The sequence below is a fragment of the Urocitellus parryii genome, chromosome 1 (genome assembly GCF_045843805.1).
Source record: "Urocitellus parryii isolate mUroPar1 chromosome 1, mUroPar1.hap1, whole genome shotgun sequence".
Classification (NCBI taxonomy): domain Eukaryota; kingdom Metazoa; phylum Chordata; class Mammalia; order Rodentia; family Sciuridae; genus Urocitellus; species Urocitellus parryii.
The window spans coordinates 50,718,884-50,734,850 of record NC_135531.1 but is presented as its reverse complement, the minus strand read 5'-3'; the positions used below and the strand labels follow the sequence as shown (position 1 = coordinate 50,734,850).

General features: G+C 32.8%; 1 protein-coding gene across 6 annotated transcripts in view; it reads right to left on the bottom strand.

Moving 5' to 3' along the window:
• Positions 1-15,967, bottom strand: part of Rnf180 (ring finger protein 180) — a 204,263-nt gene that overhangs the window by 142,738 nt on the left and 45,558 nt on the right. For 5 of the 6 annotated variants that reach the window (XM_077795847.1, XM_026390877.2, XM_077795845.1 and 2 more), the window contains exons 3-5: positions 14,793-14,888; positions 11,701-12,660; positions 6,465-6,500 (exon numbers count right to left, since the gene is read on the bottom strand). In XM_077795847.1, the coding sequence (XP_077651973.1) occupies positions 6,465-6,500; positions 11,701-12,660; positions 14,793-14,888 (1,092 nt within the window). The remainder of the gene's footprint in view (positions 1-6,464; positions 6,501-11,700; positions 12,661-14,792; positions 14,889-15,967) is intronic. The other variant, XM_077795850.1, reaches the window with a different exon arrangement.

The window sequence follows — 15,967 nt, the reverse complement described above, 5'->3', positions numbered from 1 at the left end:
TAAATAAACATAGTTCATAAAATCACAGAATTCAGGAGCTGATTAGCACATTTAGTGTAGCACAGATAATCATTATTTAGTAGAAATTTGTGGTCACTCATTATGAAATATTCAATTTTTATTCTGATGGCATATTAGAAAAGTATTATTTAGAAGTTAAATTTCTTAGGTAAAATAATAATTGCCTATATTATCTCTATTTCCCCTCAAGCTTTATAAAAAGAAGAAAAAACAACACCAATGAGCTATCTAAGACTCTGTGGCAAAGTAATGAATAAAAAGGTAATGCCATTATTAGAATGGTATAATTTATAACTGAATCTTCAATGTTTTATTACCTACTAGAGACATACAAAATGAACCAAATAATGACATCTGTGATAACACTGCCCAGTTTAAGAAATAAAACATAATAGAGTTGAAGCCCTCCATATAGCACCCCAGATCACATCCTCTTCCCCTGAATAAGTAACCACTCTCTTAAAATAGGCATTTAAATGATAATTTTAAATGATATATTTAGTTTTCTGCATTGTCTGCAATACTGCCACATTTTCATATTGTTTCTAAAATTAAAAATCAACTTTAAAATATTAGTTTACAAAAGAAAGCCCAGGCAATACCAATTACAGTTGATCACATCAAAACACAGACAGGCTTCTAGGCACTCCCGATTTCGAGGGCATGTGGAAGCTGATATTATCAGACCTCCACGTGTGAGAAGAATAGGTAGGACTTTCATCTCATCATGGGGCAAATTTTAAGGAGATCCAAACATTACAGGAGGTGCCTGTCAGTAAGTGGTTTAAAAAATGTACAAGTGCAGAAACAGAACAATGAGGGAGAATCAACAATGATTGATTTTTTTTGCTTGTTTGATTTGTAAATAAAGCTAAATGTGAAGATTTAGAATAAAAACAAGAAAATAGTCTTCTTGGTGCACACAAGGTCAAAAGCACTGAAGTTATTACCTAGTTCTGCTCATCAAACACAGCAAGCACTAAGCTGTGTCCTGTACACTAAGCTGCGTCCCGTAAGGATAGGTTTCGGCTTTCCATATCATTCTGGGATTAGCTCACTGACTATTCTAATATTTTTTCTATCCCCAAACAAGTTATCCTTACACAAACTTAGTGTTTTAGTCCACTTGTGCTTCTCTAACAGAATATCTGAAACTGTGATTTATGAAGAATAAAAATTCATTTTTCTCACAGTTCTGGAGGCTGGGAAGTACAAGATCAAGACACTGGCATTTAGTCTGATAAGGGCCTTCCTTCTGTTGCTTCACAGAGCAGAAGGTAGAAGGTCAAGGGAAAAGCAAGCCAAATGTTGCAAGGAGCCTTTTTATAAGGACCTTATTCCCATAAACAAGGAAGGAGCCCTCCTGGCCTAAACACCCCACCTCTTCAAACTATTTCATTAGGAACAGCAGAAGTTTGAAGGTCACACATTGGAACCACAGCACATGCAGAAGATATTGTATATCTCTGTTGTTCTCTCTCCACTCGGAGTGACTGAGGAGATCACAGTGCCTCTCCTCTAACAAAGCTTGCCATTCTCAAAGCTTCTCTATGTTCTAGTGACAGAATAGCTCATGTAAATCAGCTAATATCAATAAAACGCTTTATACTGTACCTAGAATACGGTAATGCTCATCAAAACTAACTTGCTGTCATCACTCTCACCACCATACCTTCTCCCTTCTGTTGCTCTCCTCTCCCTTGTTCCTAATCAAAATTCTCATTCTTCTCAAATCCATGCTAAGGAAAGTTATCTGAACATACCAAATGTTATTCGGACATAAATATTCATACCATGTCTACTGTACGTGTGTATACTTGCCACATGTATACACACCCACAAACACATACACACACACACACACACACACACACACACACACGCCCACACACAACATAGACAACTAAAGCATAATCTCATACAGCCTAGAGTACTGGATTTTTCAAAGCTCCTGAAGAGATTTCATCTCAAAATCAGGGTTAAGAACTACTGTTAGCCTTTATTCTCAAATCATTTATCATGCCTGAAGCACTGGCTACATGATTTATTTGTCCAATTAAACCACTGAGGTTTACTGACTTCTGAATGTATACTGGGATTGGTACTTCTCAGAACTCTCTAGAAACTACATGGTATCCTCAAAATCTAACATGAGTTTCTAACTATTACATCATAATTCTTTATAAACTGACCATTTCCCTCTTGTCTGTAATCAACTTTCCCATTTCTATATGTTTTCCCTACCCTCTCCCAATCAATCTTAATCTTTTGTGACTGCTCTAAAACTCTCAGTTGCAACCCAAGGTCTTGGTGAAAGCAATCCAATATTAAGTAAACATTAGCCAAAGTTATCTGTAATATGGCATTTATGCAAATACACAAGAAAATGATCACTGAAATTCATGTGTCATCCTCCTTGACTCAAAGGTCTGTGAGGGAAAGGATGATATTTCATTCATTGATGCAATTTCTAGCAAAGAGTAAACTACCAAAAGAGAATTAGTTAAATGAAGGAAATAATGAAAAAGAATAAAGGTATATGATAGAAAATGTTTTCTGAAACACCAAAGAAAAATTAAATGGGGGCAAAAAACTTTCTCAACAGGATGTAGATTAACGGTTAAGAACATAAACTTTGGGACCTAGATATGTTATCACATTATTCAAATTATTCAACCTATCTGAGCCTCAATTTCTGCATCTATAAAATAGAGATAATAACAGAAATTATCTCATAAAACGGTGTCAGGATTAAATGAAATAAAGCACTCAGCAAAATATCTGGCATATAATAAGGTGAGGTAAGCAGAATCATGACTCTAGCTACCATTGCATAGATGTCCATATTCTAATTCCTGAAACCTGTAAATATGTTACCTTACAATGGCCAATGGGATGTGGCAGTCAGGATTAAATTAAGGACCTCAAATGGGGAGATTACTTTGGATTATCCACATGAGTTCAATGTCATGATAAAGGCCTTAAATGTCAGAAAGAAGATGTGATAAAAGAAATCAGGAGTTGGAGTAGTGCCATGGCCAGAAGGAGGTCACAAGCCAAGGAATAAGGACAGAGTTTAGAAATAGGAAAAGGCAAGGAACAGATTCTACCCTAGAGCTTCCAGAAGGAGTGAAGCCCACCAACACTTCAATTTTAGTTCCATAAAGCCCATTTTCAGACTTGTGACCTCCAAACTATAACATGATACAATATGTTGTTTTAAGCTACTACGTTTGTGGTAATTTGTTGGGAGCAGCAATAGAAAACTAATTAGCATTCTTTTCTGTTATAAAACATTTCTGAGTTAACATCAACAGTGCTAAATCATGTTGATAGTATGTGTTCTTGTAAAGTAATGATAATGGCATTTTATCTCAGTAGTCTTCCTCCTAAAATTCCATATTCAGAGAGGAATTAATACAACAGGCCTATCTGCACTTACCAGATCTGCCCTTAATTCAGGACCTTAAATTTGGGGAGGGTTCCCACCATAAGTGATGAGAGGTTCAATGCACCTAATTTGCTTGTACAAGCAATGCAATTTATACTGAACACTTACTTTACTTTCAGGAATCTGAATGTTTGTATTAGCTAGGCAATAGGTGCCTACATGACCAGCTCCCAATAGGTGCTAAGTCTATTAACTTCCCTGGTATTTAAAACCTTTCACACTTTATTGTTTGAAAACTTAAGCACATTCTATGTGACTCCACAGGAAGAGGATTCTTGAAATCCTGTGCTTGCTTACTGCAGATTTTGCCCCATGTACATTTTCCTTTAGCTAATAATAATCTGTATCCTTTCACTTCAATAAAACACAACTGAACGTGATCATATGCTGATTCTCTTGGAAAAACATCAAATGTGAGATGATTTGGGGAACCAATGACACAACCATTACCCTAATCTAAATATAGGAAAATCCTCTGACAAGTCCCAGGTAAGGGGCATTCTATAAAATATCTAGCCAGTCCGCCTCAAAACTGTTAAATCATCAAAAACAAGAAAAGTCTGAGAAATTGTAAGAGTCAAGAGAAATGACATGACAACTTAAATGTAAGGTGGTCTCCTGGATAAGATCCTCAAAGAGGGGGGGGAGAGGAAAAGAAAGAAAGAGAGAGAAAGAAAAGAAAAGAAAGAAAGAAAGAGACAGAAAGAAAAGAAAGAAAAAGAAAGAAAAGAAAGAAAATCTGAATAATTGATTAATAATTAATTATAATAATTAATAATGTATAATACTGGTTCATTAGTTGTGAAAAATGAACCTATTAATGTAAGATATTAATAAAAGTAAGGAAGAGTAGGTGTGGGGCATATGGTAACTTTTTGCATTATCTTCACAACATTACCCAGATAGTTTCACTATTAAATTTTTAAGTAAAAATAATATTAATTCTAGGGCTGGGGATGTGGCTCAAGTGGTAGTGCACTCGCCTGCCAGGGTTCGATCCTCAGCACCACATACAAACAAAGATGTTGTGTCTGCCGAAAACTAAAAAATAAATATTAAAATCTCAATATCTCTCTCTCTCTTTAAAAAAATAATATTAATTCTCCACAATATTTTCCAGAAAACAGAACAGAGAGAACTTATAAGGCCAGCACTACTCTAATACCCCAAACAGACAATAATAGCAGAAAAAAAAGAAAATTTCAAGCCAATATCCTTCATAAGCAGAAGCCTCCCCCCAAAAAAACATCTCAAAACCTATTATCAAATCATATCCAACAGTATCCAGCAATAAGAAGAATATTACAACATAACTGAAGTTTACTGTAGATATGTAGGATTGGTTCAATAATTGATAATTAATACTAAACATTTAAAACACATGATAATATGAAATAATGCAGAAAAAGCATTTAATAAAATTCAACATCCATTCATGATAAAATTCTCTTTAAATTAGAAATAACAGAAAACTTCCTCAGTAAAAATGCTCCAACTGAGGCCAGCGTTGTGGCTGAGTGGTAGAGCACTTTCCTAGCATGCATGAGGCACTGGGTTTAATCCCCAGCACCACATAAAAGTAAACAAATAAAATAAAGGTATTGCATCAATCTACAACTAGGAAATATTTTTTTAAAAAATGCTACAATTATCAACAACTATCATCACACAGGTGAAAGATTGAATGTTTTTCTGCTAACCAGTGCAATATCATAAGAAGTAGAAAAAGAAAAATATCTACATTAAAAAGGAAGAAGTAAGACTTTTCGTTTGCAGATACCATGACCATCTAAGTAGAAAATTCAATGACATCTACAAAAAAAGTATTACTAGAAGGTGACAGTAAAAAGATTGTAAGCATGCAAGATCATACAAAAACCAATTGCATTAAAAATATAAATACTTGGGGATAAAATGACAAAAGATATCAAAGACTTGTACTACCAACATCACAAGATATAAAATCAAAACAAAAGTAGTACTTTTAAACACTAACAATATATAATTTTAAGTCAAAGTGTTCAACAATAACTTCTCCCAAAAAGAAAAAAATACTTATGTATAATTCTAAATAAACATACATATTCTGAATGCCAACTCTGCAAAATAATGATGAGAAATCAAAGACTTAAATAAAAGGAAAGATGTTCCATGCTTACAGTCTTGGAAAATCAGCATAGTAAAGTTTTCAATTCTTTCCAAGTTGATCTATAGATTTAATATGATTACAACCAAAATCCCAACAGAATTTTTGCAAATACAAACAGGTTCATTCTAAATTTTATATGGAAAATAAAAAGAACTACAATAGGTAATACAATTTTGAAAAATAACAATAAAGTTGAAGAATTCACAATATCCTACTTTATGATTTACTATAAAACTCCAACAAACAAGAAAAAGGGCTACTGATAAAAGGGCAGAAATAAAGATGAACTGAACATCACAGAAGATCCAAAACTAGATCCACAGATATATATCCAATTAATTTTTGACAAAGTTGCAAAAGCATTTCAATAGAGAAAGGACACAGTTTTCAACAAAACGTACTTGAAACTTTGAACCTCTATGCAAAATAATGGGTCTTGACTTAAACTTCACACTTTATTTTAAAAAATCAATACAAAGTAAATAATTTCAATGTAAAACATAATACTATAAAACTTTTAGAAGAAACCATAGAAAAAAGTCTTTATAACCTAGGGTAAGGCAGAGTTCTTCAATATGACATGCTTTTGGAAGCATGAGCCATTAAACAATTTTTTTTGAGAAACTGGACATAATCAAAATTAAGCATGTTTACTATGCAGGAAAAAAACTGTTAATAGAATTAAACACAAGCTACACACTGAGAGGAAATATTTATAAATCATATATCTAATTTAGAACTTGTAGCAAAAATATATAAAGAACTTTCCAAACTATATAGAAAGAAAATAACTATTCTGGAAAACAATTTGAGAGTTTGTTATATAGTTAAATAGACACTTACCATATGATCCAGCAAGCCCACTCCTGAGAATTTACCCTAGAAAAATGAAAAATTAGGTTCACAAAAAATATATGCACACATCTCTATTTATAATTGTCAAAACCTGGAACAACCTACCTGCTGTCCTATGGCTGAATAATAAAAAACTGTGGTTCATTCATACAATGCAATACTACCAAGCAATTAAAAAAGAACAAACTGTAATGTATGCAACAATTTGGATGCATTCACATTCAGTGAGTAAATGAAGTCAATCTTAAGTTTACTATATGGTTCTATTATAACATTATATTATTGTATAAATTATCATTTGACAAAACTATGGTAATGGAGAACAGAGCAGTTGTTTTCAGGGATTAAGGATGGACAAAGGTATGATTTTAAAGGTGATCAGAACAAAGGAGTTTGGGGGATGATGCAACAGTTCTGTATCATCCCAATGGGGATTGGAATGATCTTTATATAAACCTAAAGCTACATATTAGGAATAAATTTTATTACATGGTAATTATGAAAAGAAGAACTATTCTGAATATAAAAGAAGTTTTCTGGTTTAAATACAGCTTAGCACTATGTTTTTCCCCCAAATTGATGCTCAGTTAACTTTTGCTGAAGAAAAACACAAAACTGGCTGTAGTATCTACTTCACCATCAATTTCATTTACATTTCTAAGCTTTAAATGTTTAAATAATTTGGTAGTGACATGAACACTTTATATCATGATATATGCCACTGAAAGATTTCTAACTTACAAAATAATTCATTAAAAATGTCAAGTGATAGTCAGAAATCCAGATTTCCTAGCCAATTAATTAAAAATTTTTAAAAATATGTTAAAAAGACCTTTTCAATGAAAACTATAAGACATTGATTTTAAAAAACTGAAGAGGACACACACACACACACAACAACAACAACAACAAGAAAAAAACATAATAGGATCATGTATTGGAAGGACAAATATTATTAAAATGTCCATACCACACAAACATAAGGCAATCCCTAACAAAGTACCAGTGACATTCTTCACCAAAAATACATAAATAAATAAATAAAAATCCTAAAATCTGTATAGAACCATAAAAAATAAAATAACCAAATCAATCTTCAGCAAAAAGAACAAAACAAGAAAGATTATGCTATCTGACTTCAAAATACACTATGAAGTTATAGTAATCAAAACTGCTCAGTATTGGTATAAAAACAGACATATGGTCAAATGGAAAAGAACAATAGGCCAAGAAGTAAACCCATGCATCCACACCCAACGAATCTTCAACAAAGGTGCTAAGAACATACTCTGTGGAAAGATCAGTCCCTTCAATAAATGGTGCTGGAAAAATTGAATATCCATATTCAAAAGAGTGAAACTAGACCCCTATTTCTTACAGTATATAATAACAAACTCAAAATGGATTAAAGACTTCTAAATTCTAAAGCAAAACTAAAAAGTAAAAACTACTGCCAGGCATGGTGGTACCTGCCTGTAATCCCAGCTTCTGGAGAGGCAGAGGCAGGAGGATTGTGAGTTCAAAGCCAGCCTCAGCAAAAGTAAGGCACTAAGCAACTCAGTGAGACCCTGTCTCTAGATAAAAATACAAAATAGGGCTGGGGATGTGTCTTAGTGGTTAAGTGCCCCTGAGTTCAATCCCTGGTACCAAAAAAAAAAAAAAGTAGAAACTACTAGAAGAAAAGATGAGTAAATATTTCAGGGCAAATATTTTTAGGTTAAGATCTCAAAAACAGGAAATGAGAGCAAAAATAGACAGATGGAATTATACAAACTAGAAAGCTTCTGCACAGCAAAGGAAACAACAGAATAAAGGAAGAACCTACAGAATGGAAAAAAGATGTATTTGTAAATCTGACAAGTGATCAATATAGAAAATATATAAGGAACTCCAAAAGCTCACTAGCAAAAATAAATAAATAACCCATTGAAAAACCTGCAATCAATTTAAACAGAAATTCCTCAAAAGAAGACAAACAAATAGCCAACGGATATAGGAAAACAACACTCAGCCCCTCAAATCATCAAAGAAATGCAAATCAAAACCACAATCTAATTATACCATATTTTAAGTAATTTAAATTTTAGTAATTTTGAGGAAACCTTTTTACCATATTAATGAGTTACTGAGAGATAAAACATTTGCATGTTTATTGTAATTTAAGATTATATAACACTTTCAATTCAGTTTCTCATTCAGCCTTTTTCACACAGATTTACAGATTCAAAACCTCCTTTGAGTCTAAAATGCTGTTTTCTGCTATTTTTTATCAATTTGGAGATTATTCTATTACATACAATGAAATAAATATATAACTAGTAGGTTAATTGTTCCATTACACCTTAATAAATTATATCAATATAAAAAAACACAATGAGACATCGTGCCTGTTAGAATGGCTATTATCAAACAGACAAAAGATAAGGGTTGGTAAGGAAATGGAGAAAAGGGAACTCTTACGTATTATTAGTGGAAATGTACAATCATTATGGAAAACAGTATGGAGATTTCTCAAAAACTTAAAAATAGAAACACCATATGATCCAGCAATCTCACTAGTTGGTTTGTGTCCAAAAGAGACAGAATCAGTGTGTTGAAGAGATGTCTGTACTCCCATGTTTATTACAGCTCTATTCACAATAGCCAAGAAATGGAAACAGCCTGAGTGTCTATCACCAGATGAATGGATAAAGAAAAAAGTATATAAAAAATATATGTGACGGAATATTATGCAGTCATAAAAAGCTCAGTATTGGTATAAAATGGATGAAACTAGAGGTCATTAAGTCAGATAGAGAAGAAAACACCATTTGATCCTACTTATATATATAGAATATAAAAAATGATCTCAGAAGTTGAGAGTAGAATAGTTTTAACTGGAGGCTGGCAAGGGAAAGAGGGGAGTGGTAAAAGTTGACCAATGGGTACTCACTCACAGGAGTAATAAGTTCTGGTACTCTTTTGCACAATATGATGAAAATAGATAATGATAAAGTACTACATATTTCAAAAAAGGTAGAAGAGGGATTTTGAACAGTGTGTTGTGTGTGTATGTGTGGGGGTGGTGTGTGTGTTTTATTCAGGATTGAACCTGGGACCTCACACATGTCCAGAAGAGGGATTTTGAATGATTTTATCATTAATAACATTTGAGAAGACAGACATGCTCACCCTTATTTAAATATTACACAATATATATAAGGGTCAAAACATCACATTACCCATAAATATGTACAATTTTACTTCAATTAAAAATATATGAAACATTTTAAGAAAATATTAACAACAGTAACTAGTACTTTTATATATTTTATTCTTATCTTTAAAAAAAGACAGTATCTGTACCAAAGTCATTACCTAAAAGCATGATATCTAAAATGAGCATTTGGTACATCTTTACAGAATTTATCTTTATTAAGCATGTAATTAGCTGAATAATTAGCCATTAATTTATTTCAGATATTAACTTGCTAGAATTTGTCTTTTTGCTTGACTTAGCATAATTAACTTTAATTTTTTTTCCTGGCTCTAACAATGGTGTGCATTTATATCAACAACTCACAAAATTTCTCTACTCTTTTGGTCTAATCTTTTAAATTTTCTGCTCAAGAGACATTGGGCATTTGTTTGCTTATAGCTCTTGTGCAACCAATCAAACCTATTAGGATTCTACAGTGCCATTCCCCATACAAACCTTGTCACAGGTCTAATATTCCCTAATTCTGATTAATTAGATAAGCAAATTGGTCAAAAGTATGGATGTAAATAAAAAAGTAACTTCTATACAAAAACAAACACAAAAAACAAAACTGTTCTTGTTTAGCTCTAAACTGTGTAAAATAGAGCATTTCTATGCTGGAAAATAATTAATAATATAACTGATATTTTCAGAAGTACCTAACCCCAAAACTAAACAAACACATTATTTATTAACAGAATAAAGTAAATATGATTTTCATACTTCTTTTAAATTTCCATTTGGAAGAAAATTATTTCAGAGCTTTCCACATTGTTCTTAAGGATTTTCTTATTTGATCACTTAACATATGATCATTTCCAATTTATCTAGGCATAAGTCAAATTCTCAATAAACATTTTGAATTTTACAGCTTTAGTAAATTATAATTTGCAGTATATTATAATAATATATTAATTTTTACATTCTATAAAGTATATTTCAATATAACATCATCATCACTTGCACATAAACCAAACTTAAATGTTCTTATTAGCAACCAGTCAAAAATAATTATCTATAATTATTATTATACTATGTAACTGAAAGATGAAAATAATCATCTAATCTGACTGAAGCACTCATTGCAGTTATTTTGTTTTATTGAGTCTGTGATTAGGATAACAAGCCATACAGGACTCACTTAACTGTCTTTAAAAAGAATGAACTATTATATGAAGTTGCAGCTTTCTATATTTTGGTTCTGTGGATAGTGTTAACATTCAAACATTAATTAATTAGAATTATCAATCCTACTAATGAGCAAATAATACAGGCAATTTACAAAAAAAGTTCATACAGAAATATATCAGTCATCAAACTTCTAAATTTTTATAGCACCTCATTCAATGGTTTTAACTGGTTTTCGCATTTATCATGCAGTCCTTTTACACATATCACCTTGGAACATATTATTATGGGACACACAAGAAGTTCAAATCATAGAAAAGCAAACTGCTCTAGAAAATTACAGTAAGGAAAATTACCCTTTAGATAATGTTCATCAGTTAGCACAGTTAATCATATATTAATCATATGAGCACATAATTAAAGTTTTTAGAAAATAACCATTTAAATGATGTGATGAAAAGTGAATGAATTTGTTACATGATTTGAATTTAGAAAACTTTTTTCCAACTCAATCTGAAATAAAATTACTGCAAAACAATCCTAGCACATAATAAAATTAAAATGTTTGTGATAAACAATTCAGTTTCAATATAATGAAATTAATCTTCCTTTATAATACTAGCTAAAACTGAGAAAAAGTACACAGAAGACGCTTTTTCTAAACATAAGTAAAACATAGAAACTGGATTTTACATGGCAGTTATAATAGGGCTACATAATTAAGTGTACCTAGAGAAAATGTCATTTCAAAAATTGAAACTCCATTTTTTAATACAAATTTTGAAAGTTAGCTCTACTCCCCAAATTCCAATACTTGTAAATTCAGAATTTTTAGTAAACTCTTATTTTAAAAATTACCTGCTTCTGTAGCCATCTTTCATGCCTTCGTTGTTTCCTTCTTAGATTCCTCAATTTGCTCCTTTCTCTCTTATTCAGCCTCTGATTAATGGTGCCCAATGAAAAACTGGCAGAGCGCAAGAAGTCCAGAGCAGAAAGGTGCTCCTCTTGGTCTGAGGCCTCCAGCATGCTCCTGCCGGCTGAGGGCAGGTCCATCAGGAAAGACAGGTTGTTAGTGTTAGTGTGGTCAGAATACACTGAAGAAGCTTCTAGACCACACTGAAATTCTCCTCCTCTTTGTGTCTGGGTCTCACAGGGAGCCACTGAAAATCTTTGCAGCAGCATATCAGGATCAAAACTGGATGGATTCTGAAAGGAAAGGCTATTTTTACTGGACTGTAAAGGCAAGCCTGCAAGGGCAACAGGCCGTGTTTCATTTAGCCTGGGATAGGCAGTCGTCTTACTACGTATTTCATATAAAGTGGGTAATAAAGTCAGTTTCTCATTGATGTTCAGATCCAAACTATGTGATTTTCTATGAAAAGCTCTTGCCGTGCACCTGCCAGACATAAGCTGGGGAACAAAAAGCTGGTATTTTGGATCTGATGTTTTGAAGAGCAATTTTTCATTCTTCATCTCAAAATATGTCGATCGCACCTCCAGGCAGAGTGCTTCTGTTAATCTTCCAAGGCCATTATTATTTTGGGCCATGTTTAAAAGCCTGTAATTTCTGCTTTTGGAGCCACCACCTGTCAGCAGAGTTTCCTTGTCACAACCTGACTGAACTCTAGGATGTGACAAGTATTTCAGCGATGGTCTCATTAGTCTGCCTGCCTCTGTTGGTTGATAATCAGTCCGGCTCTTGGAGAGATGTACAGCTGCAAGCTGGCCACAGGAACATTTTGGAGTGCTGACAAAATTAAAGCCCCCTAAACGGGCCCCACAGAAAGGGCAATTCAGTTTTCCAACTGTCCACTGGGCCTACAGGTAATAAAAGAAAATAAAAACAATGGTTTCATTGTAAAGTAACTGAAGAGAATGGGAGTTTTTTTTTAAAAAAAAGAAAGAAAAAAGCCAACCACATGAAAGTTTTCTATGCTACAGAAAAGACTAGCTTTCCCTTTTCTGATTAGTAGCAGAACAGCAAATGGAAACAAGCCTTCCAATAAATAGAGATAAGCAGCTACAAAGTTCTAGAATGATAACATATTGCAAATCATGCCCATCCAAACAATACTCCTAAGAATCCCAAAAAAGAGTCTCTTAAACAATAGTCTGAATATGGATACAGGGTGAATTAATGAAAAGAAAAATATTCTATGGAACCAGGAAGCAAATCAGTCTACAGAGCTTAATTTGCAAGTAAAATCTCACAGAAAAGTGTCTGTTTTGATACACTTCTTGCATACCAAGCACCAGGGGAGGGAATTTTATCCAACTAACAGAATAAAGCTTTTCCTAGCTTTTTATATACAACCAAAAGATACTGATTGCTTACATTAGATAATGCATTTTCTATACTCAGTTTAGAAATTAATAATGAACTGGCTTAAAATGTTCTTTTCAACAAAGATAGTGGAACCTCTGTGGTGTCCTTATATATTTTGTAAAGTTCAGGACACTTGCAATGCCACTTACACTGGCATTCTCCCAGGAAATCATTACAATGTTAATAATGGGCACAAGAGATATCTACCAAATGTTATTTTTTTTAACACCACCAACCAAAAAAAAGTAAAACTTCTCAGTGGAGAAATGTAATTGTATTTTCCCCAAAATCATATTACTTATGTTTTTCTAAGACAGGTATTGTACATTGTGAAAAATTAGCATGTTATTCACAAGGTGAGTTCTTGATTATATTTCATTAAGGATTCTTTAAAATCCAGCATTTTCATTTTGATTATACCATTAAAAGTCATAATTATCCAGCATATATGTATGTATAAATGCATATGTGTGTATACATGAATGATACATACAAGATGTTTCTTTCATTTAACAGGTTCTATTTTCGGTGCTGAGGAAGTACAGATGACCAAAATGTAAAAATCTCTGACTTTATAGAGCTTACACTCTAATGGAGGAGGCTAGGTAATTAACAACATCACTATGCTATGTGTGTATACATATATGTATATGATTATATAGATTATATATACACTTTAATATAGTTATATTACTTATAGTGTGTGTGAACCTATAAAATATAGGTAGGTACATGAAGCAAACAAAGGAGACTGGCAGTGTGAAGAAGGATAATAAGGAAAAGGAACAGACAACACATTGGCCAGGCAATTTCTCACTTAAATAAAGAGCAATGGAAATGAGGGAACAAACCAGATGAGTAATTTTGAGAAGAAGATTGAAAGGGGAAATATCAAGAGTAAAGTCTAAGACAGAAAAGTATCTGGACCACTTCAATTATAATGAGGAGAACAATAAGGACAATATGGAACTAACCTGGGTTCCCTTCAACAGATGAGTGGATAAAAAAAATTGTGAGATACACACACACACACACACACACACACACACACATATATATATATATAATACACATATATGTATATATACACACACAATAGAATATTACTCAGCCATAAGAAAGAATAACTTTATGACTTTTGCCTATAAATGAATGGATCTGAAACTATGATGCTAAGTGAAATAAATCAATCCCCAAAAAACAAAGTTGAATGTTCTCTCTGATATACAGATGCTAACACACAACAAGCGGGGAGGGGAAGAAGAGAAGTTCAGTAGATTAGACAAAGGGGAATACAGATAAAGGTGGGATACAAATAGGAAAGGCAGTGGAATAAACTTTCCTGTGTTCACATATGAGTACACCACCAGTAAAACTCCACATCATGTACAATCACAAGAATGGGATCCTAATTAGAATAAGTTATACTCCATGTATATATAATATGCCAAAATACACTCTACTGTCATGTATATCTAAAAAAATTAAATACTTTAAAGAAAAGAGTAACACAATATTTCAAATATCTTAAAACAATGCAGCTAAGGAAAATAGTTCTAAAAGTAGACAATAATTTTCTGAAGGTTGCATATTTCTAATTTTATTCAGAAACTAAGAAACTTACTTTTTGTATTAGGCAGTTTATCCATTCTGGAAGGGCTTCTATATTCATGTGCCACACATGGCAAATACTTTCAGCATCAACTGAATCATGTCTACCCTGTCGTTTAAAAATGAGCAATATTATTAGTAATTATTAGTTTGGAATTTATTTCACAAATTTTATATTAAAATAAAATTCAAAAATAGAAATTAAACTTCAGTTAGAAAGCAAATATACACTGTCCTCCTTCTCTTGCTCCCATCACCAGAAATAAATCCACACAGACAAAAAGAATTTTTTTAGGAAATAACTACCTATGATTTAAGACAAAACCAAAATCCCCTTCACTTTATTAAATTCATCAAATAAAATTTAAAATTCAGCCATAAATTATGGAATGAACAAATCCAGTGCCCTATTATTTTTCCGGTGGATAAAATAAAATAATGCCATTCATGGTAACTTTCTCCCTGCCTTCAACCTCTGATTCTATTTTGTTTCTACTACTAACGTAATAAAGAAGATGTTATATTCTCTCTTAGGATGCTCAATAAACATTTGGAAGGATTAGGGGAGAGAAATGATAGGGCTCAGGACACACTACCCCTAAACATGCCACCTTAACAGATTGAAAAACAGCAGAAACAGGAAGATTTCTCTGGCATTCCTCCTCCCCTTTTCCCCTGAAACAGGTAAACAACTTAGGAAGAATCTTCTGACCTCCTCCACAGTAGGTCATAAGACTCTCAATGGGGAAGTACCTTCCTATACAAGAGGGAAAGAAACATCCTTATCATTGAACATGAAGGGTCACAGAGAATATGAACAAACACATCATGCTAAGTTTCCCCAATCTGTTACCATTAGATCATATCTCCTTTGCCCTATCCTATTTCTCCATGACTCTGTAGTTGTCCATCTAACCTAACATAAAATACCCATTTATTTTTTCAGTTCTTCATTTACATATGATGACTCCTCTGTCACATGAAACTTATGTTAAGTAAATCTATATGATTTTCTCTTGCTACTATGTCTTCTGTTATAACAGCTTTGGCCATGAACCTAGGATTGGGAGATAAAAAATAATTTTCCTCCCCTATAGGAACAATTGTATAGGTAGCCCAAAAAGTCCTGACTAAACTTTAGTTGTATAAGACCAACAAAGATCTAAAGAGAGAGGTTTGACTTTCTAA